The sequence below is a fragment of the Phyllobates terribilis genome, unplaced genomic scaffold (assembly GCF_046119375.1).
Source record: "Phyllobates terribilis strain yellow unplaced genomic scaffold, ASM4611937v1 Scaffold_1__5_contigs__length_1240528914, whole genome shotgun sequence".
Classification (NCBI taxonomy): domain Eukaryota; kingdom Metazoa; phylum Chordata; class Amphibia; order Anura; family Dendrobatidae; genus Phyllobates; species Phyllobates terribilis.
This window is the reverse complement of record NW_027362761.1, coordinates 1144165030-1144188923: the sequence shown is the minus strand read 5'-3', so window position 1 is coordinate 1144188923 and position 23894 is coordinate 1144165030. Positions and strand designations below refer to the sequence as shown.

Sequence of the window (23894 nt, the reverse complement as noted above, 5' to 3'; positions counted from 1 at the left end):
CTAGAGATGAGCGGATCAATCAGTCAAGGATCTAGTTTGAGCCAAATTTCCAGAAATTTGCGGTTCCACACAAATTTGAACACTTTGCATTTAGATTCACAAAAAAAAAGACCTGGACGTTATTTTGGTGAACCGTTTAGGGCAGAAAAATGGTAAAAACAAAAAAACTAATACTCATTGAACCGCTCACCTCTTGAGTAGAGATGGGCGAACCTGAACAGTAAAGTTCGTTGTCTGTACCAAACACCTAGTGTTCGGGCACGGACCCCTAACACAGACTTCGTCAGGAAGTCCATGTTACTGTTCGGATTTGGCACTCCAAACATCGGGTGTTTCCCACGCTGTCATCTCTGCAAGATGACTGTATAATACGCCCCCATTACTAACCCCATAGTAAAAGTTTGTAAAGAAAGACACAGACTTTATTTGAAGTAAAAGTCTACACGGATTACACATTTATTTAAAAATAAAAAACACAGTTATACTCACCTAACACCTAATCTTCTGAAGCCATTGTCCCCTTTAAAAAAAAAAACAGAAAATAAAAAAGCAAATATATACTCACCTTAATACCTAATCCTCAAGGCCATTGTCACTTGGAAAAGATAAAAAATAATACACCACCATACTACTCACCTGTCCACTGTGACAATAATCCATACTGTCCCACGATGATCCAGATTACTTGTAGATCAGTCACATTAGCAGTCACTGATGTGACTGTTCTAGATGACAGACGGCTACACACTGACACAGGCAGTGTGTAGCACTGAGGTGCCGTGAGAAAGTTCACAGGAGTTCATCAGCTGATGAACCCCGGTGGCTTCCCTTATGGCACCGCCACTGTGTAAGAACCTTCTCAAGCAGCTGCAGTGCCATACGTGAGATCACCGGGACTCATCAGCTGATAAATTCCTGTGAACTTTCTCAAGGAAGCTTAGCGCTACATACTGTCTGTGTCAGTGTGCAGCCATCTGCTGGGGACAGCAGTCACGTCAGCTGATGTGACTGCTCTACAAGTGATCCAGATCGTCATGGAACAGTATGGATTACGACAGATAGGTGAGTATTCTGGTGGTTTATTATCTTTGATTTTTTTTACAGGGGACAAGGGCTTCAGGGATTAGGCATTAAAGTGAGTATAACTATTTTTTTTATTTCAATATTTATTTATTTTAACTTTTTTTTACTTTCAGCACAGGCATTGGCTGTTGACTACACATGTAGGCTGATGGGAGCAGTAGTGTCTTTTTACCGCCGGTCACAGCTGTGGGCTCATGCTGATATTGGACAGTGTAACCCCGCAGCGCTCTGACCGGCGGTAACAATGTTACCGCCAATCAGAGCCCGTGTTTTCCGCGCTGTCACTCAGATGACAATATGGGAAACCACGAATGTTCGGGCCCCCCATTCATATGAATGGGGTCCAAGTTTGGGTACTGTTCTGGTACCCGAACCAAACTTTTAATATATGTTCGGCCGAACCTGCCGGACCCAAACATCCACGGGTCCGCCCATCACTACTCTCCAGTCTCCCACCGCCCAGTCCTATTCTTTCTGCCATCTCACATCGCATCTTTAGCATTTTCACTATAAGCCACAAGCCACTACTTCCGGTTATGATCAGGCCTTGGGAGTCACTGCACATCATGAGGTGATGTCACGAACTTACAATGTCCTGTGATCGGGCTGGAAACTGTTGGCCTATAGTGAAGAAGACAGAAATGTGATATGACTACAGAAAGAAAAGGATCAGAAGGTTGGTAACAAGCAGCAGGTCGACCGGAGAGCTGAGCAGTGAGGCTAGTAAGTTTTTTTTTTTTTTTTACATCTTACATTTATTATGCTCTGTGGTCTGCAGTGAGTACCCCATAAGTCAATGTCCAGCCTACTAAAGAGCTAAAGAGCTTTGAAGCATGACTGGGGACATCAGCCAAATCAGAAAGACTCATCTATAGAAACCATTTTTTCAGAGTTTTTGCACCTTGTCACCTAGCTAACTGTCACCTAGCTAACTGAAACCCTACTTTGTACCGAAGAGATCCAAAAACACCTGGTTTCTGGTTTCCCTGAAATTCAGTTATTTTTTAAGTCTCTTTAAAAGGTCAGACATTGACTTACAAGAACGCTACCTACTGGTGGTACTAGAGATACAATGTTCTCCTTTCTGCATTGGAGCTAATTTGCATATTTTTTTTCCCTAAAAGTCATCAGTGATTGTGAAGAACCAAAAAAAGATCTTTGAGATTTCCAAGAATTAGATTCCTACTATGAATGTTTTTTTTCTTCTACTATGAAATAGATGCTCTATTACACTAGATAGGACACAGCGGTATAAACATGCACAACCCAAATCTTCTACCCAAACTATGGTGCACTCTCCTTAACCCACATATTGTGCTTTCTCCTGCAGAGTCGCAGGCAATTGGAGGAACAGGAGGTTACTGGGCAATCGTGATCATCTTCGCCATCTGCCTTGTAGCAGTCGGAGCGTTCATCCTATATAAGTTCAAGAGGCAAGTTACATCCGTCGATGGATTCAGTGATATCGCAGTCCAATATGGATTGGTGTCAGTCCTGCAGATAGGAATGGCACAGGTTGAAGGAGTTGTCTGGTTTAGGAATCCCTTACTCTTATGCCCAATTTGGGAAAATAGTTGCATTAAAGGGAACCTATCAGAAACTTTTACTCCTTCAAACCATTAATATGATTGTGTAGCCCTTTAAAAGATAAGCCAGTCAATCCCTTTATGACCCCAAAGAACTGCTAAAAAAAAAATTGCCCCAAAAGTGGACAGCTCCGTTAAAGGAAATATGTCACTAGTTTATTGTTCTCCGAGATTCTTCCTCTCCTGTACTCTGCGAGAAAAAGACAGTGTTTTTTTTTTCAGAACTACTGTGTACAATCCAATAAGTAATACAATGTTATAATCAGGGTGTCTATTATCAATTTTATTGCTGCACTTAGACTGCCTTTAAATGAGAACATCCTGGCTGCTTGCAGCCACTAGGGGGAGCTGAAGAGCTCACTGCATACTGATTTTTTTTATCATTGTGTTCATTGCATAACCAGTCTGCAGTAATCTCCCCTGAATAAGAATAAGCATAGAAATATCTATGGGGGCTGTCGAAGCATTTCTAAACTGACCATTTTTTTTCGATCAGACAATGGAAATACATATAAATACAGGTAAACCATACAAGCATTGCTGCAGAGGTTTGGGTATAAAGTCTATAGAATCAGAAGATCTTTTTCCAAAGAGATCAGTTACTGATTACAGGGAGCCCCTGTAAACCCAAAGAAAGTTGCTTTTTTATTTTCAAATCATGATCTACACTGGCTCGCAAAATTATTCACCCCCTTGGCTTTTTATCTATTTTGCTACATTACAACCTGTGTTTAAATATTTTTGTAATCTGATTTGTGTGTGATGCATCAACACTAAATAGTCTAAGTTGGTGAAGTGAACTGAGAAAAATATAGGCATAAATTAAATTTATGGGATCAAATAACTAAAATATGGGATGTGCATATGTATTCACCCCCTTTTCTACAAATTTCTGGTGCAAGCAATTACCTTCATAAGTCACATGCTTAGTAACAGGACATCCACCTGTGTGCCATCTAAGTGTCACATAGTCTGTCAGTATACTGTATACACTTTACCTTTTCTGAAAGGCCACAGAACCTGCAACAGCAAGAGGCCCCACTAACCAAACACCACCATGAAGGCCAAAGAGATCTCCAAACAAGTCAGGGACAAAGTTGTTGAGAAGTACAAGTCAGGGTTGTGTTATAAAAAAAATATCCCAATCTTTGATGATCTCCCGGAGCACCATCAAATCCATTATCAAATGGAAAGAACATGGTACCACAACAAACCTGCCAAAAGAGGGTTGCCTACCAAAACTCTCAGCCTGGGCAAGTAGGGCATTAATCAGAGAGGCAGCACAGAGACCAAAAGTAACAATGAAGGAGCTGCAGAGTTCCCTAACAGAGACTGGAGTATCTGTCCAAATGACCACAATAAGCCGTACACTCCAGACAGGTGGCCTTTATGGAAGAATGGGCGAAAAAAGCCTTTACTTACACACAAAAATTGTAAGGCTTATTTTGAGGTTGCCAAAAGACATGTGGGAGACTGCCCAAAAGTATGGAGGAAGGTGCTGTGGTCAGATGAAACCAAAATTGAACTTTTTGGCCACCAAGGTAAACGCTATGTCTGGTGCCAAACCAACACTGCTCATCACTCCAATAACATCATCCCCACAGTGAAACATGGTGGTGACAATATCGTGCTGTGGAGATGTTTTTCGGCAGCAGGGACCAGGAAAACGGTCCGAGTTGAGGGGGAAGATGGATGGTGCGAAATACAGGGATATTTTTAAGCAAAACTGGTTTTAGTCTGTCAGTGATTTGAGACTGGGGCGGAGGTTCACCTTCCAACAAGACAATTATCCAAAGCATACTGCTAAGGCAACACTCGAGTGGTTTAAGGAAAAACATGGAGTGACCTAGTCAAAGGCCAGACCTTAATCCAATTGAGAATCTGTGGTCAGACTTGAAGATTGCTGTTCATCAGAGGAAACCATCTAACTTGAAGATGTGGAACGCTCATGGAGACTTATCCAAATCGTCTTGCAGCCGTAATTGCAGAAAAAGGAGGTTCTACCCAGTACTGACTTTAGGGGGGTGAATAGTTATGCACACTGAAGTTTTCTGAAATTTTGTCCTTGTGTGCTTCGAAATAAAAAGAAAACAAAATGTTTATAGTTGTAGTAGGTATGTTCTTTACATGAACTGATGCAAACCCTCAAAAAAATCAGTGAAATTCCAGGTTGTGAGGTAGCAAAACATGAAAAATGACAAGGGAGGTGAATACTTTCACAAGCCACTTTGTATAGTAAAAAAAATATATATATATAAAAATAAAAATCACACATTTTTTACACTGGCCATTCTGCCTCATATTAGTCTCCTACTTCCTGTTCTTCACACGGACATTAACAGCAATAGACTGGCTCGGACCCTATTTGTTTTTATAGAAGTATTATCTGAGCATGCTCTAATCAGGGCAAAAGTGTCTGTAAAAAAGGCTGATTAGGTGAGCTGTGACATCACCTATTGTGAATCGAGGATCCAGTATTATCTACTGTATACAGAGGTGTTACTTTTCATTATAATCTTGTCTGTTATGATAATGAGACTGCTGAAAAGTCTATACTGAGCAGGAAGTATGAATCTAGTATAAGGCCTAGTAGCCAGCGTGAAAGTTGCAAGTTTTCTGTTTTGCTTTTTTTAATATAGATAATGATTTGGAAAATGTAAAAAAAAATCAAAATGTTGAAAAAATCAATTTAACAAAGAAGTAGGTGATTTTCTGATGACACATTCCCTTTAATGCGAAGTGGTAGGAGCACTTGAGGGAGAAAACTTACTTTTCTCATTAATGTTGTCTCTAAAGTCCTACAGCATGTTTTAAATATCTGTATACCTCTATAACATGCTATCTGCCGTATTGAAGGGTCGCAATGGCTGCCCCCCCCCCATTTGACTAATTACTTTTACCACATTAATGGCATCCTTTGAAGCAACAAGCGGTTGTCAACCATTCCAGGACATGAACACTTGAAAAGTAGAAGATTTCAAGATCTAAAAGTAGCTTTTGCTTTTGGAGTACACAGGGCCTTAAAGAGGACCTGTCACTATAAATGACCAGTTTGTTCTCTTATTTTATTCCCGCTGCTCCCCTGGGCCTTACTTTTTTCTTTCTTTTTTTTAAATCCATCATACGGTTCTAGAGATTCAGGCCTTTTTATTTACTGCTACTTTTTATGGTCTTTACAAAGGGGGCGTGAGTCACAGGGTAATTATGCAAAGCAACCTAAAAACACGCCCTTGAGGAACGGTGAGCCACGCCCCTTTAGAAAGACCATTAAAATTTATCACCAAATCAAATGGCCCATATCTCTGGAACCATATGGCAGATTTAAATAAACACAAAAAATTGAATATTCAAGAGAACAGCGGGAATAAAATTAGAGAAAAAACTGGCCACTTCTGACCTGGCGGTGACAGGTGAATTTAAGCAAAGCTCTTAGATGCCTAAAGTTATAAAGCCTAAATATACAACATCAGCAACATAATCATCCTGCAGTTCCTGCTCTTCAGTGTTCTTTTTATGTGTGAACAGGAAAATGCCCGGCAGGAACGTCTACGCTCAGATGCACAACGAGAAGGAGCAGGAGATGACAAGTCCTGTGAATCACAGCGAAGACACACAAAATATTATCCAGGGAGAAGAGTTCATTGATGATGACATGGACACGCAAACGCTAGGAAATGCAAGAGGTAACGGAAAACCGGTAGTAAGGTCTATGGAGGGAATACTATTATTCGGTTTCATAGAATAAACCAATAACTATACCTTAAAGGGCTATTCTCAAGTTTGGTTGGTATCCTCTACCTGAAGGACAGAGGATACCTTCTCAATTGCTTTGATCTCTATTGATCTCGAGAACTGAGGCTCTGAAGAGTCCTATATGAATGGAGCAGTGGTCATCATATGCTCCAGCCAGTCTTATGGACTCATTTATCTTATGTGGTCACATAAGAATGAATGGGGCAGCAGCGTGCATGATCTTCCACCGCACCATTCACACAAGGCTCTTCAGAGCCTCAGTTCTCCGCCGTCGGATCTCTAGCGATCAGGAAGCTATCCCCTATTTATGGAAAACATGAGAATATACCTTTAAGATGACCATACTGGAGACTTCTTCTTCTCAGACCTTCTCGTTGGTCTGATCCTTCTCCTTTTTATGACTGTTTCATAAAAAGCATAAGGATTGTGTTCACACTAAGAATTTTTGACAAGTTTGATATTTTTGCTCTTTTGCCTAATGGCAGGACCTTAACCCAGTCATTCATGACAGGTGTCTTCTCTTACCCGACTATGAACATGACTGTTAGTGACCATGGAAAACAAAAGATGATAACAATAATTTTATCTTGAGTGTTAAAACCAGATGATCGACAGGGCTGTGGGTGGCTGCACTTTTCTTCCGCAGTGGCCACTAAAGGAGAACTGTGGTATTACATGATGCCCATTCAAATGAATGTAACACATAATTAGATGAGTCCTCCAAAGAGAACTACCAGTAGACCAATCTGGCTAATAGAGAATGACCCTAAATAGAAGACACCCCATCTATGAATACATATGCCCTAAAAGAGCATACAAACAAGGGTTGTTCTAACAGGTCATCACCCTTTTATTAGGCAAACTTGGAAATTAGTCATAATCTACAATTTTTTACAAGCACATTTTTACGACTCATGAACAAAGACATAGTCGGCACCTTTGAGATAGTTACTGGAATTTTAAACAGTTTTTTTTATATAATACCGAAACTTTAGTCCCTTATACTTCCCCTATGCTTCATACCCACAATATTTTAGAATCTGACCCATATTTCCCAGTTCCCTACTCTTTCTCTGCCTGGTACAAGTATGCTAGTGTCTATTACATGTTACTAGGAGTAGAAAAGAGAAATGGAGCTACATTCCCTCCAAAGACCAGTAGTAAAACTGCAACTTCCAGTATGTCTGGGACTGGCGGAAGTTCTGCAGTCAGTGGAGAGCCGCAGGTTGGAGAACACTTATTAGATAGTTTTACAAATGACCAGGGTGGTCATGTGCATACTTTATAGTCCACTAGTTTAAAAGGTAAAGAGTAACTAAACTTTTTTTTTTAATAAATTTGTCCAGCATGGAAAGTTATCAAACTTTACAAATCACTTTATTGGGGGATTTCTCTTTATCCCTTTAGATAATGCCTGAACGTGGCTTCCAAACCCCTGCTTTTTCCTTGCCTTCAGCCGCATGAATGTCAGAAAGTACTCCTTTGGAGTACGGATGATAACAGTGAAAGCTCAGCACCTGTGCTTTCCTATGAATGTTGACCGATCACTGCAATCATCTGTACTCCCAATGACTAAGTTCTGAAATAAATGCAGCTGATGGCAGGGAAATACACAGGGGGAAAGCCACTTTCATGCAGTTTCTTTTGCAGGAATGAAGACAAATCCCCTAATAAAGTCATATACAAAGTTTCCTAACTTTCCATGCTGGACAAAATTAAAAAAAGAAATAAAAAACTTTAGTTGCTCTTTAACGGGCCAGAGTGGTGTGAAAAAAAAGAAAAATTACCCACCTAGCAGTCCGACAACGTTCCTTCCTCCGAAAAATAGGAGAGATGTTTCTTCCTGTTCAGACAGAATGTGAAGGGTGCAGCCGATCAATGGCTGCTTTCTGGATTTGGAGCTTTGCCCCATACCATGTTAATACCAGAAGACTGGTGGAGGAGCCGCGTCGTCCAGTAGGTGAGTATAGTGTGTTTTATTATTTTTTACACCACCATGTGCCCATTAAGATTCATTTTTAACATAGAGGACAACCCCTTCAACCAAAAATTCTCATGCCCATTATCTAAATTTCCCACAGATGATTTATTAACATGAACCTGTAGGGAGAAAGTCAGATAAATTGTGTTTTTGTCAGTGAACAAAACCATCAAAGTAGGAGTGTAACTGTCTGATCCGATGGATTATGGAGTGATCATGTTTTCAATGTTGTTTTTGGTAAATAAAAACATTTTATACTATAGTAATTAGAGATCGGAGAACCGATTTGCAAGACTTTGGTCCATCAACCAAAGTAACTATGACTGCTGGGCGGGAGCTCTGCAAATCCCCTATTACCTCCTGACATTCCTGGCTCTTCTTAGCCGATCCGGTGCAACTTCAGCATTGTGGCATGATACACACGACAACTCACCAACCCGGCTAATCACAGAGGAGATGGAAATATCGAGAGGTAATGACCCTTGCAAGCTTCCATCCAGCAGTCACAGATTACTGACCTGGCCAGACCGGAGTCCTGCGAATCAATTCTCCCATCTCTAATAATAAACTATTTTTCTGGAAGACTTATAAGCCACAGATGTGTCCTTCCTTACTTTAACTCTTGGTTCAAAATATCTTGAGATGTGTGATTCAAGATAACCAGCCAATGCTCAGTTGGGAATTGTTTATGCTATATGTGGCCAACTAGAGGTCATGACGTGAATTGCAGTTTGTCTAGGCTAGGATGTCAGAATATTGTATTGAATTTCTTTTGTGAGTCCAAACCAAATTTAAGAGAATTTAAGGCTGGATACATCTAAAGTGGGTATGGAAAGTATTCAGACCCCTTTACATTTTTCACTCTTTGTTTCATTGCAGCCATTTTGTAAATTCTAAAAAGTTCATTTTTTTTCTCATTAAAGTACACTCTGCACCCCATCTTGACTGAAAAAAACAGAAATGTAGAGATTTTAGCAAATGTATTAAAAAAGAAAAACCTAAATATCACATGGTCATAAGTATTCAGACCCTTTGCTCAGTATTGAGTAGAAGCACCCTTTTGAGCTAGTACAGCCATGAGTCTTCTTGGGAATGATGCAACAAGTTTTTCACACCTGGATTTGGGGGTCCTCTGCCATTCTTCCTTGCAGATCCTCTCCAGTTCCATCAGGTTGGATGGTGAACGTTGGTGGACAGCCATTTTCAGGTCTCTCCAGAGATGCTCAATTGGGTTTAGGTCAGGGTTCTGGCTGGGCCAGTCAAGAATGGTCACAGAGTTGTTCTGAAGCCACTCCTTTGTTATTTTAGCTGTGTGCTGAGGGTCATTGTCTTGTTGGAAGGTGAACCTTCGGCCAAGTCTGAGGTCCAGAGAGCTCTGGAAGAGGTTTTCATCCAGGATATCTCTGTACTTGGCTGCATTCATGTTTCCTTCAATTGCAACCAGTCGTCCTGTCCCTGAAAAACACCCCCATAGCATGATGGTGCCATCACCATGTTTTAAAATTTGGGATTGTATTGGGCAGGTGATGAGCAGTGCCTGGTTTTCTCCACCCATACCGCTTAGAATTATCACCAAAAAGTTCTATCTTCGTCTCATCAGACCAGAGAATCTTATTTCTCATACTCTGGGAGTCCTTCATGTGTTTTTGAGCAAACTCTATGTGGGCTTTCATATGTTTTGCACTGAGGAGAGGCTTCCATTGGGCCACTCTGCCATAAAGGCCCGACTGGTGGAGGGCTGCATTGATAGTTGACTTTGTGGAGCTTTCTCCCATCTCCCTATTGCATCTCTGGAGCTCAGCCACAGTGATCTTGGGGTTCTTCTTTACCTCTCTCACCAAGGCTCTTCTCCTACGATTGTGTGGCGCCCCTGAGGGTCCGGTCGCCACAGAGGTATTGCATCTCACCCAGAGGTGTGGTATCTCACTCTCAGGTAAGGAAGGAGTATGGCTCAGGACCCTAACACTACATCCACTACACCACATTTCCGGGGGACAGGGCGAGATTGCTCCTACGTGAGAGCACAGTCCCTGATCCCTGGCTGGAGTGGGGAGGAACCACTTAGAGAGGGGGAACTATGTAGTGGATGGGTGGAGGACGTAGCTCCTGGAAGCACTGGAGTAGGAGGTATAAAAGTAAGGAACCATCTTAGATCAGCGTTCAGTGGAGAGAGAGAGTTCAGTCAGAAGTGACAGAAGCAGAGGCTCTGCACGAGCTCTGCTCCACAGGCGGGCCAAGTCAGGAGGCCTGAAGGAGAGAAGGGGAGCCGGAGAGGCTCCAGGACGAGAAGAGAAGGGACCCCAGGGGTACGGGCCGTGCAGCAAGCCACCCGTACGCCCGCCGCTGCCAGGAGGTAGGGGGATCAGGCCGGAGAAAGGGAACCGGTCCCTTAACTAGCCAAGAGCTACAAAGCCTAACTAGAGAACCGGAGGCTGCAGCATTTCAAATACCGCAGACCATAAGTCCATACCAGTGTACTAGGAAGGTGGCCGCATAGGACCCAGGGGACGGAACACACGTCGCCCACCAAGGCCCAAGGACACCGGACAGGAGTGCTACTAGGTGTGAGGTGCAGGGAGAAGGCCAGAAAGGACACATAGAAGGGGGTCCTGATAAATACTCTGGAGATATCTGAGGGTCGTCCGAGCCCCTCACTGCGTGAGCACAGGACGCCATGGGCTCTTACACTGGCCCTGGAACTGGAACTGCTTTAACCGTGAGTAAAAGACCTGGGACTGCACTATCTGACTCCGTGTTATCATTACTGATCCCGACACTATCACCACCATCATCCATACACGCTGCCCTGAAGCTCCACTCTTCCTGTGGGGAGTTACATCACCTTGCTGCACATACCACCAGCTTCAGCTGACTGCCCCGCAGCCGCGGTTCCCAATAACCGCATTCCACAGGTGGCGTAGTCGGACTATATATAACAGAGACACATAGACTACCCTGGTTTGACCGCCATGGGTCACGGACCGGGTCACCGCCACGGTGACTACAACCCCCAGCATTTACAGGCCCGGCTCCGGGTGCCCCACGGCCCAGGGGGGCGCGTCAATTGCTTTCTTTGGCTGGGCGGCTAGGTCTAGAAAGACTTCTGATGGTCCCAAACTTCTTCCATTTAAGGATTATGGAGGCCACTGTGCTCTTAGGAACCTTGAGTAATGCAGAAATTCTTTTGGAACCTTGGCCAGATCTGTACCTTGCCACAATTCTGTCTCTGAGCTCCTTGGGCAGTTCCTTTGAGCTCATGATTCTCCTTTGGTCTGAAATGCACTGTGAGCTGTGAGGTCTTGTATAGACAGGTGTGTGCCTTTCCAATTCAAGTCCTATCAGTTTAATTAAACACAGCTGGACTCCAATGAAGGAGTAGAACCATCTCAAGGAGGATCACAAGGAAATGGACAGCATGTGACTTAAATATGAATGTCTGAGCAAAGGATCTGAATATTTATGACCATGTGATATTTCAGTTTTTATTTTTTAATAAATTTGCAAAAATTTCTACATTTCTGTTGTTTTTTTCAGTCAAGATGGGGTGCAGAGTGTACTTTAATGAGAAAAAACTGAACTTTTTAGAATTTACCAAATGGCTGCAATGAAACAAAGAGTGAAAAATTTAAAGGGGTCTGAATGCTTTCCATACCCACTGTAGATAAGATCACGTAATCATTTCCCAATGTCCTCCAAGTTTCTCTGCTGTTCTGTCGGATAGTTTCACTGTTGTCTGTAATTGTAATGGTTGCTGGTGATACATCATTTTGGAGACTCGTAATACCTGCACTAGCTTTAGTTCTGTAGACTTGATGTTGCACATGCAGTATGGCCAACCAGCATTATGTGTCTCCTGCGAAAAAGAGATATTTTTTTATGCTTTGCTCTCAGCATCATTGAATGTTACTTTTACAAGACCATTAACATCCATAGCTTGATTTTATTTCCTTTTAAAGGACCACTAAACTCTAAAAATAATGAAAATTAAAAATGTTCAGACCTGGTATATAAGAACGTATAAAAAAAAAAATTGATCTACGGCAAGACAAGAAACATGGGGCTGCATTACATAATTTTCTTAAAGCATACTTATCTCCTCTTTTGCATAAATCAACAGCAAATATATACCACCTTGGTATAAAGGTGGTCTTTTCCCCACCTGTAAATAATCATAAAAAAATAACATAAAAGGAGAGGGAGGAGGGGGCTGCAACTGCAGGTTCTGATAGTTTCAGTGAAAGAGCGGGAGTATAATCTGATTGGCTTAGATCACACAGCTCTGACATCACACTAGGAAGAGGCCACAATAAGCATGGAGAAGGAAAATGTGCATTTACACAACGCATCAGAGGGAAGGAAAAGATGTAAAATATGTAGATTGCACACGATGTGACTGCACTATATCTACAGCTCTCTGTGGAGATATATACAGTACAGACCAAAAGTTTGGACACACCTTCTCATTTAAAGATTTTTCTGTATTTTCATGACTATGAAAATTGTACATTCACACTGAAGGCATCAAAACTATGAATTAACACATGTGGAATTATATACTTAACAAAAAAGTGTGAAACAACTGAAAATATGTCTTATATTCTAGGTTCTTCAAAGTACCCACCTTTTGCTTTGATGACTGCTTTGCACACTCTTGGCATTCTCTTGATGAGCTTCAAGAGGTAGTCACTGGAAATGGTCTTCCAACAGTCTTGAAGGAGTTCCCAGAGATGCTTAGCACTTGTTGGCCCTTTTGCCTTCACTCTGCGGTCCAGCTCACCCCAAACCATCTCGATTGGGTTCAGGTCTGGTGACTGTGGAGGCCAGGTCATCTGGCGTAGCACCCCATCACTCTCCTTCTTGGTCAAATAGCCCTTACACAGCCTGGAGGTGTGTTTGGGGTCATTGTCCTGTTGAAAAATAAATGATGGTCCAACTAAACGCAAACCGGATGGAATAGCATGCCGCTGCAAGATGTTGTGGTAGCCATGCTGGTTCAGTATGCCTTCAATTTTGAATAAATCCCCAACAGTGTCACCAGCAAAGCACCCCCACACCATCACACCTCCTCCTCCATGCTTCACGGTGGGAACCAGGCATGTAGAGTCCATCCATTCACCTTTTCTGCGTTGCACAATGACACTGTGGTTGGAACCAAAGATCTCAAATTTGGACTCATCACACCAAAGCACAGATTTCCACTGGTCTAATGTCCATTCCTTGTGTTCTGTAGCCCAAACAAGTCTCTTCTCCTTGTTGCCTGTCCTTAGCAGTGGTTCCCTAGCAGCTATTTTACCATGAAGGCCTGCTGCACAAAGTCTCTTCTTAACAGTTGTTGTAGAGATGTGTCTGCTGCTAGAACTCTGTGTGGCATTGACCTGGTCTCTAATCTGAGCTGCTGTTAACCTGCGATTTCTGAGGCTGGTGACTCGGATAAACTTATCCTCAGAAGCAGAGGTGACTCTTGGTCTTCCTTTCCTGGGGCGGTCCTCATGTGAGCCAGTTTCTTTGTAGCGCTTGATGGTTTTTAAAACTGCACTTGGGGACACTTTCAAAGTTTGCCCAATTTTTCGGACTGACTGACATTCATTTCTTAAAGTAATGATGGCCACTCGTTTTTCTTTACTTAGCTGCTTTTTTCTTGCCATAATATAAATTCTAACAGTCTATTCAGTAGGACTATCAGCTGTGTATCCACCAGACTTCTGCACAACACAACTGATGGTCCCAATCCCATTTATAAGGCAAGAAATCCCACTTATTAAACCTAACAGGGCACACCTGTGAAGTAAAAACCATTTCCGGTGACTACCTCTTGAAGCTCATCAAGAGAATGCCAAGAGTGTGCAAAGCAGTCATCAAAGCAAAAGGTGGCTACTTTGAAGAACCTAGAATATAAGACATATTTTCAGTTGTTTCACACTTTTTTGTTAAGTATATAATTCCACATGTGATAATTCATAGTTTTGATGCCTTCAGTGTGAATGTACAATTTTCATAGTCATGAAAATGCAGAAAAATCTTTAAATGAGAAGGTGTGTCCAAACTTTTGGTCTGTATTGTATATATATTTTGTAACGGTAGGTACGCTTTAAGATTGTTTTAATGGAAACATCAACCACCTTCTACTTGATCAACTTAGTGGCCCTTTAAGTCATTGAGCGTCCATCCATTGAGCATCCATCAAGAAGATCTTGCTCATCCTCTACTTCATTTTCCCATATACTTTATTTTTGCTTGTTTGTTTGTTTTTTTACGGCCCACCCTTGGGATTCCTCCACACCATTGCCTTGCAGTGACACTTTCTGGGAGAGGAGGATTCTTGAGCAGCTACAAGGTCCCTTTATTGTCGATGCCTGCCAGTGTTCAATCGCAGGTCAGTGGCATGCCAGGTGGAATATCTACACCCATCCCTTTTTGTCCTTTAAGATTATATGCACTCTTTAAAGTGATACTCCGCTTTTCAACATTAATATATTATGTATAGGGATGAGTTTTCTTATCTTGTATTGATCATGAGTGCCACAATTTGCAGCCAGATCTCGAAGGCTGGCATGTTGTCCCTCTGTCCCCTGAAGAACCTGTTCAGGGGGTCACTAACTCTAAAAGAGTTAAAGCTATGGTAGATGAAAGGCATTTTGCAGCCCTTTGGGTTTATAAAAAAAATTTGCAAATGATACGTACTCTTAAAACAGAAAAAACATAGTGGAAACTCGACGGAACAAAACTTGATATTTCCTTGGGCAACTCATTTCAAACTTGGTTTCTGCACTTCACCAGACAAGAGTATATCTTTTAGATATGTAGCCAGGGTTGGACTGGCCCACCAGAGAACCGGAGAATTGGCCCTGTCTTCTCTTTCAGGAGAGTTCATAGTGCAAACGTTGCGGCTGCTATGGGGCTCTGGAATGGGGGAAAAAGGAGGGCCCTTAGAATCAAATTCTCTGGTGGGCCCAATGTTCTCCAGTCTGACACTGTATGTAGAGTATTCAGCAAACTGAATGTCTACACGGCTCCTTGGAAAAGTAGGGTCTACAAAATGATTTGGTAAATTTTCCTGATGCCACAAAAACCTCTCAGAACCTCCTTAAAGCAAGCGCTGTGTCAGTGCCATTATCAGACAGAATGCCCATATTCAGGGGATGGGAAAAGGGGTCATGGAACTGGAAGTATGAAGATTATGAAAAATTTAGCACTCCGGAATCGCCTACATCGCTCTTTGAAAAAAAGTCGGAAGTATTGCTTAAAGTTTGACAAATTCCAAGTGGCAACCAGCAGAATTTTCACTGCAACTCTTAAATGGAGAAGGAGACAGGTACCAACTCAAGATGTCAACAAGATAAAGAAAACTAGATCTTTTTAAAAAAAAAAAAAAAAAAAAATTCCGCATTTTTTAAAACTGTAAAACAATGTTCCAAAGTGGAGTTATACTTTAATACCCAACGGAGAATCGATGTACCTTTCCACTGATAGATGATCCCTACCGACTCACCAGGACATCCATGAGCCACCATGGATAAGCGCACAATTATTTTTCTCTTTGTTGTTACTACACCTTTTTATTTTAGATTTTTGTGATAAAATTACCCTTTTTTTTGATTTAATAAAAATTCAATAAAAAAAACCTACCAATCCTTTGACTAATTCTTTCTCTCTTCGTCTTCGCAGGTAATCACTCAGGAGTGGTTTTAAGTATTAACTCCAGAGAAATGCACAACTACCTGGTTAGCTGATGTTTACATATGGAGACAATCGTCACAGACTCTTCCCTATATTGTAATATTTCTCCTTGATAAATCATCAGACTGGATTATCAGCCTGTAAGAACAATCGGAGAAGTTGTTTCTAACCCCTTCTGAAGATATTAAAAAAAAAAAAGTCTGCTACTGCGGAAGAGCAGTCGACCTACATGTTTTAAGGACTCGTTTTCATACGACGTGTTACAATTCATATTCAACTGATAGCAAATTTGTAACCCACAACATATTTTTGTGTTCTCTTCATATTACGTGTACACTCTATTACCCTTTATCTAGACTTTTTTTTCTTCCTTCTCCCAAATTTACTTTATGGATATTTTCAACATTCAAATTTTTTTAAATTTTTTAATTTTTTTTTTTGTTACTCCCACACCTTGGTTTTTGTATAAAGGTAATGTGCTCTGGGAAAGGACAGTGCTATAACGATTCTGTATTAATACGTCAGTAGTATGTCCGCACATAGGATCAGTCTCTGCACTATTTCACTACAGCACCTGAAAAGTAGGAGGATCTTCTCTCAACTACGGGGATTCTGCACCAAATTGGTAAGACATTCCAGACTGTGGTATAGTCGTCGCAAAATTAACACAGGGCAATGGTATTTTTTGTATCTTTGAAAAATATTAATAAAATTAAAAAAAAAAATAATAAATTCAGAAAACAGAAGCGATTATTAGAATTTCATTAGTAAAATAATATGTCCTTCTCTACCTTTCCTTTTGGCTCAAGATATCGGCTTTGGGTAGAAAAAATGTATATATGGTTTTGCAGGACTCTGTTGGGAGATGTTTATGCTATGTGTGTCCATGCTTGGCCACTCAGTGGCTTTGATGTGAGTTACAACATGTCGAGGGTGTTCCTTATGAGCTTTCTACCTCACGGACTGCCAAGAGGATGGCACTGGCTGAGATTCTGAATAAATATGGTCTTTGGTAAAGATGAAGAAAATCAATAGCAGGAACCTGAACCAGCAACTACTTCAGTAGCCCATGGCCACCAGACGAGAGCCCTACAAGCCTTATCCTACCTGTCAGCATCTTCGAATCCCCTTTTGATTATTTGGCACGGCACAACGTCATGTCTACGTTTTGCCACAACGATGACATCGCCCCGGGTCAACTACTCAAAAGCGAAGCTGGAGCTGCCGGCAAGTAAAAGATTTGCAGGGCTCTGGACCAGTGGCCATGGATTACCGAAGGACTAGGGTCCTGAGAATCGTTTTGCTCAACTCTCGTCTACAATAGACGAATGTATTTTGCTTGGTGCGTGAGTTAAGTTTGGTAACAACATTTTTAACACCAAAAGCTGCATAATCCTAAATAGTTACAAGAAGGTTTATCTGCAATACAATAGAATGCCTCCCTATGCAACACAGACTTGTTTAGGTCTCTCCCATGGAAGGTAATGCATGTGACGCGCCCCCTGGGCCTGTGCTGTGCAGGGGATACCCGGAGCTGGATCGCCGGGGGTTGTAGTCTCAGAGTGGCGGTGACCCGGTCCGTGCCCAGGGCGGTCAAACCAGTGGCAGTCTTAAGTAATAACAATGTCCGACTACGCCACCCGTGGATTGCGGTCAGTTGGGACCGCCGCTGCGCTGCAGACCGCTGAGGCTGATGTAATTTGCGCTGCTGAGTATGGGATAACTCCCCACGGGAGAAGTATTGCCTCAGGGCAGCTAGTGTGGATGATGGGAGTGATGGTGTGAGTGTCCCAGTAGTAATGGTGCTGGTGCAGCGATGAAACACAGAGACGTGTGGTGCAGTTCAGGGTCTTTACTGATGGTATAAAGCAGACCCTCCAGGGAGTACTGGTTAGCAGTAGGGGCCTGGTCAGTCTGTGAGCAAGCAGGATCTCCCCTGGCCAGGTGGAGTTGTAGGCCTCCCCGACTATCTGCACTCTTTCCTGGCTACCTTGCTCTATGCGGGTAGAAGTAGCCCACGTCCCTGAGTATACCGTGTGGTGCTCACCCGTATGGCCGGTGACTTGGGGCCTTCCGTTAGCCTCTGCTTCTCGATGGCGGTGCTGGTCCCTTGCTTGTGACCGTGCCTTCGGGTTTCTAAGGCCAGAGGACATGGAATCCCCTGCCGGTTGGATTCTGCTGCTGGACCTGGATGTCCCCACAGCCTCGGACTCCGTGTCCGGGTTTAGTGTCTTCAGCCAAGGCGAGCTTTCTAGCTTCCAGCCTCTGGCACTCGCTCCTGCTCCTACAGAGCTCCTGTTGTAACTCTCCCTGTGTCTGGAACTGCACTTAATCCCGACCCAGACCCAGTTTATAAGGGCAGGTTCCTCCCCTCCCAGGTCTGGGTGGGCCGTGTTGCATGCTTAGGGCTCCTGACCAGATAAACCTCCCACTTGCTCTCAGACATAATATCTCTATTACTGTGGCAACCAGACCCCTGGGGTGCCACATTCCCCCCTAGTAAATTTTAGTACTCCGGGACTAAACACATTTTTAAAGAAACATAAATGCAGGGTATAACAATAATACAATAACATATTTACAAGAAGATTTAGTTCTTTAAAGGTCACGGCGTGTCCGCAACCAGGTGTCCATATCACCCAAGGTGAAGTTTGTGAAACAAGAGGGTGTCCATGTCACCCAAGGTGAAGCTTTAAGCGAAGTAGGCGACCTGTCCAAAGCAAACCCCTTGCGTTGGCCCTGGGCGTGGCTGCAAGGCTGAAGCTAGCTACTTTGGGCCGCAAGGAGGCCACGCCAGACAGGTTTTCTCTTCCGTGGCCGTCTTCGCAAGAGGCACCAAGGTGCAACTATCTACAAGAATTGTTCCGGTTATCCAGCGTCCATAACCTGTTAGTCCATAGAAATCTGCAGGGTAACTGAGAAACATAATTAATAACAGGCAACAAACATAAACCATAAACAGTTAAACAGATAAATTCACAGTGCATTAGTTTATATTTTCCTAGAGCGGGCATCTGACCTCTAGTGACTCTAGTGGACCTACGGAGCTCACTAACTGGTCCTGCACTACAGGGTGTAGGAGGTTTTATGGGTAAGCTGGGCAGCTGTCTGCATACTTTTTGGCTCACTAGGGGCACGGGAAGCTCACTACTAGCAGAGGGTTGATCCTCCTGCGCTGCTGGTGTGGACTCTTCTGCCTCCTGGGCCGGCTGCTCTTCCAGCTCTACCTGGTCTTCTGTAGGCACTTGAGGGGCTGGCTGGAGAAATGTGAGGACGGGCACCACGATAGTGTTGTTTACTTGTGTCCAGGACTGGGGAAAGTCTCCGAGTACGGTGCTGATCATTTCCTCCTTTTCCTCTACGGGTTGAGGGTCTTCCTGATCTTCATCCGTGCTTTGCAACTTCTCGGGGCACTTTTTCAGGTGGTCTCTGGAGACAGTGGCTGTGGTCTCTCCTCCATCCTTGCTGATGACGTACACCTTTGGATTATTGTGGCTTGAGGGCAGTACGGTGTACGGGTCCTTTTCCCACTGGTCGTCCAACTTATGGAGCCCCCTTTTTCTTTTCAAGACCTGCTCTCCAGGTACCAGGGGAACAGCGGGAGCATGTTGGTTATAAGTCCTCTCCTGCCTTTCTCTTGATTGGCAGAGACTTCGCTCGACGCTCTCCTGTACTTTCCGGTACTGCTGCTGCCGTTCTGTATCCCAGTCTGCCTCTGGCGAGGTGTCCTCAGGTGTCAGGACTCCCATATCCAGGTCAACAGGCAGCTTACCAGGTCTTGCTCGCATTAGGTAAGCCGGGGTACAGTTTGTGGAACCTACCGGGATGTGGTTATACAGGTCCACCAGATCGGGCAGTTTCTCAGGCCACAGACTGCGTTCTTCCAGGGGCAATGTATTTAGCAGATCTATCACCACCTGGTTCATCTTCTCGCAGAGTCCATTGGTTTGGGGTTGATAGGGCGTTGTTCTTATCTTCTTGCAGCCATACAGGTTGCAGAACTCCTGGAAGACCTCCGCTTCGAAGGCTGGTCCTTGGTCCGTCAGCACTTGGTCCGGGTACCCGTGTGGGCGGCAGAAGTGCAGCTGGAAGGCTCTGGCTGCTGTCTGAGCCGTCAGGTCTTTGACAGGGACCACCACCAGGAACCGGGAGTAGTGATCCACGATGGTTAGGGCGTAGACATACCCGCTTCTGCTTGGAGCCAGTTTAACATGGTCCAGAGCGACCATTTCCAGCGGCTGCCTGGTGATGATGGGCTGCAGGGGAGTTCTCTGGCTGGCACGGTCCCTTCTTCTTAGATTGCACGGGCCACAGTCTCTACACCATCTCTCAATGGCTCCTCTCATGCCTATCCAGTAGAACCGTTCACGCAGCAGGAACTCCAGCTTCTTCCATCCGAAGTGCCCTGCCCCATTGTGGTAGGCCTCCAGCACCATAGCTGAATCCCGTCTCGGTACCACCACCTGCCAGATCAGCTCATGTGTCCGGGAATTGACCATTCTGTGGCACAACTTCTCCTTGTAGAGAAACAGTCTGCTCTTTTCCGTCCACAGTTGCTTGGTCTCTTTCGGAGCGTCTGGGTCCAGGCGGGCGTCAGCCTGGGTCAGCATCTCCTTCACCAGACGGACTGCGGGATCACTGTCTTGCGTCTCCGCCCAGTTGTAGTGGGGTAAGGGGTTGAACGTAGCGGATCGCTGGCCCCTCACACGGTGGGAATACTGGGTAATCCCATGATGGTGAAACGCAGGGAGTTCGATCTCTTCCAATTCTTCTGGATCCTCCCCTTCGTCCGGTAGGTTTGGCATCCTGGACAGGGCGTCCGCGTTGGTATTGGAGCGTCCTGCCCGGTATTTGATCGTGAACTCATAATTGGACAGGCGGGCCATACATCTCTGCTCCAGGGCACCCAGTCTTGCAGTGTCCAGGTGTGTCAACGGGTTGTTGTCCTGGAAGAGGCAAGGTAATGCTTGAAACGTTCGGTTACTGCCCACACCACTGCCAGGAACTCTAGCTTGAACGAGCTGTAATTCTCAGGGTTTCTTTCCGTGGGTCGCAGTTTTCGGCTGGCGTAAGCAAATACCCGTTCTCTTCCCTGCTGGATCTGGGACAGTACGGCTCCTAGCCCGATGTTGCTTGCGTCCGTGTGGAGGATAAAGGGCTGGCTGTAATCAGGGTACGCCAGGATTTCATCCCCCGTGAGGGCCATCTTCAGCTGGCGGAAGGACTCCTCTTCCAGCTTTTCCCATTTGAAGGGTGGCTTCTGGTTTTTGGCCTTCCTGGACTGGCCTATCAGGAGGTCCTGCATAGGAGCTGCCTTCTTGGTAAAATCGGGAATGAATCTTCGGTAGTAGCCTACCAACGCGAGGAACTGCCGCACTTCCTTTATGCTGGATGGTCTTGGCCAGTCCTTAATCACGGTGATCTTGTCACGGTCGGTGGCTACTCCGTCAGCACTCACCACGTGTCCCAGGTACTGTACCTTCGGCTTCAGTAGATGACACTTCGAGGGTTTTACCTTTAGGCCATAGTTTGCCAGGGCTTCAAACACTTCTGCCAGGTGTTCCAGATGGTCCTCATAGGTTTTGGAATAGACGATGATATCGTCCAGGTATAGTAGGACCGTCTCGAAGTTCCGGTGTCCCAGACAGCATTCCATCAACCGTTGGAAGGTTCCTGGTGCATTGCAGAGTCCGAACGGCATACAGTTAAATTCGCTGAGTCCCATCGGGGTGGTGAATGCGGTCTTCTCCCGGTCCGCCTCTGCTACAGGAACCTGCCAGTACCCGCTAGTGAGATCCAAAGTAGAGAAGAAGTTAGCAGATTTTAATGCAGCTAAGGACTCTTCTATCCTTGGTAACGGGTACGCATCTTTGTGTGTGATACGGTTGACCTTCCTGTAGTCTACACACATTCTCATGGTGTTGTCTTTCTTTTTCACTAAGACTAGTGGAGCTGCCCAGGGGCTACAGCTGTCCCTAATTACCCCAGCCTCCTTCATGTCTTTTAGCATCCCCTTGGTGTGTTGATAGTGTGCAGGGGGTACGGGTCGGTATCTCTCCTTTATGGGAGGATGGTCTCCCGTGGGGATGTGATGTTCTACCCCCTTCCGCTCGCCCAAAGTCTAACGGGTGTTTGCTAAACACTCTCTCGTACTCTTGAACCACCCAATAGACTCCCTGTTTTTGGTGTGAGGGAGTGGAGTCAGTACCCAAATGCAGTTGCTGACACCAGTCCTCCATTGGTTTCTTAGAGCCGTTACCTTCCTCTGGTTGAGATGGAGGCAAGGGTTCCACGGACTGTACAGAGTTCTGGTTGATGGTGAACAATTTGGCTAGCGTGGCATACCGGGGCAGGTATACTTCTCTCTCCCCGATATTGATGACGCGGACGGGCACCCTCCCATGGCGTACATCGACCACCCCCCGTGCTGTCAAAATGGTGGGCCTACTGTCTGAGTAGACGGGCTCTACCATTGCTTGGTAGTCTCTACCTCTTAGACCAATAGCTGCCCGGCACCAAATCATCATCTCACTTTTTGGGGGCATGGCAATAGGGAACGGGTCACACATTCTCACGCTACCTATCTCACCACCAGATAGTTCCACCTGTTGCCGTTTCATCAGTGCCCGGATCTCTTTTTGGAGGACACGCTGCTGGCTGGAACTGGCGTTCTTGGCAACCTGTTGCAAAATAAGAATCATCTCTGCAAGACAGTTTTCGATTACATTAGTACCTAGGGTTATTTTTGGGTGACTCTCGCGACGGTCAATGTCCACAATGATAAGTCCTTGTGCCGGCAGTTCAACCTTACCGACCTTGATGGTCACTTCTTTAAATCCTATCTGGGGCACGGGCTGACCATTGCTGGCTATAATGCTGAGGTCGTCATCTGGGTAGCGGGTTATGTCCGAGTCATTCCAGTACCGCTTGAAGAGCACGTACGGGATGGTGGTGACCTGTGACCCGGTGTCTAGTAGGGCACTCATAGGAATGCCATCCAGTACCACAGGCAAGACCGGACGTCCCCCTACGTATTTGTCACGCCAGTTCGATGGGCCTGATGATCTTAAGCCTGGGGGTTGGCCCTCTACCCCAGGTTGTGCCCGTTTAAATGACAGTACCTTGCCATATGTCCGGGTTGATTGCAGCGGCGGCAGGTGGGTCGTCGTTCCTCGTTGTATCTGTCGCTGGGTCTCCCTCTGGCCGGTGGGGTCCTCCTCAGTCGGCGCCACGGGATGTCCTCCGGTCCGGATGCCAGCTGGATCTTTCCTGGAGAAGAGACCTGTAAAGACTGCACAGTTCTGGTTAGCGCGGTAACGCTCTTATTCAGCTCTTGGACCTGATGGTGCAGGTCTGTAGCCGGGTCATTGTTCAAAGCCTGCGCATCAGCTCCCACAGGCCCTGCAGACAAGGGGGCCGCGTCCTGGTGATAAGTGATCGCAGGGCGCCTGTGGGTCGCAGCGCCACCTGGTGCCGGTTCTCGGAGCACCCGGATGGCTCTGTCCTTGAACTGTGCAAAGTCCAGGTCAGGGTCCTGTAAGGCCATTGCCCGCAACTGGGTTCAGTGGGCATTGCACAGTAGACCCTCAATAAATTGTTCGGTCAACAGCTTGTCTTCATTTCCCACGCTGTCAGGGTCTGCCTGCTTAATGACTCTCAGGGCCTCTTGTAGGTTTAGAGCATAGTCTCTTATATTTTCGTGTGCCCGTTGTTTGCACCCGTAAAATCTTAGTTTTATCTCGGCTGAGGTGCGGGTGTCAAATGTGTCTTTCAGCCGGGCTAGTATTTCTCTGACAGTCCTCTTCTTCCCAGGT

At 44.9% G+C, this 23894-nt stretch overlaps 1 protein-coding gene across 2 annotated transcripts in view; it reads left to right on the top strand.

The window, feature by feature from the left end:
- The window catches only part of SORCS2 (sortilin related VPS10 domain containing receptor 2), a 1226315-nt gene extending 1209489 nt beyond the window's left edge, over positions 1 to 16826 (top strand). The window contains exons 25-28 of one of the 2 annotated variants that reach the window (XM_073647901.1): positions 2414 to 2516; positions 6195 to 6352; positions 14697 to 14776; positions 16069 to 16826. In XM_073647901.1, the coding sequence (XP_073504002.1) occupies positions 2414 to 2516; positions 6195 to 6352; positions 14697 to 14776; positions 16069 to 16092 (365 nt within the window). In that variant the 3' untranslated portion in view covers positions 16093 to 16826. The remainder of the gene's footprint in view (positions 1 to 2413; positions 2517 to 6194; positions 6353 to 14696; positions 14777 to 16068) is intronic. The other variant, XM_073647911.1, reaches the window with a different exon arrangement.
- The last annotated feature ends 7068 nt before the right edge of the window (positions 16827 to 23894 follow it).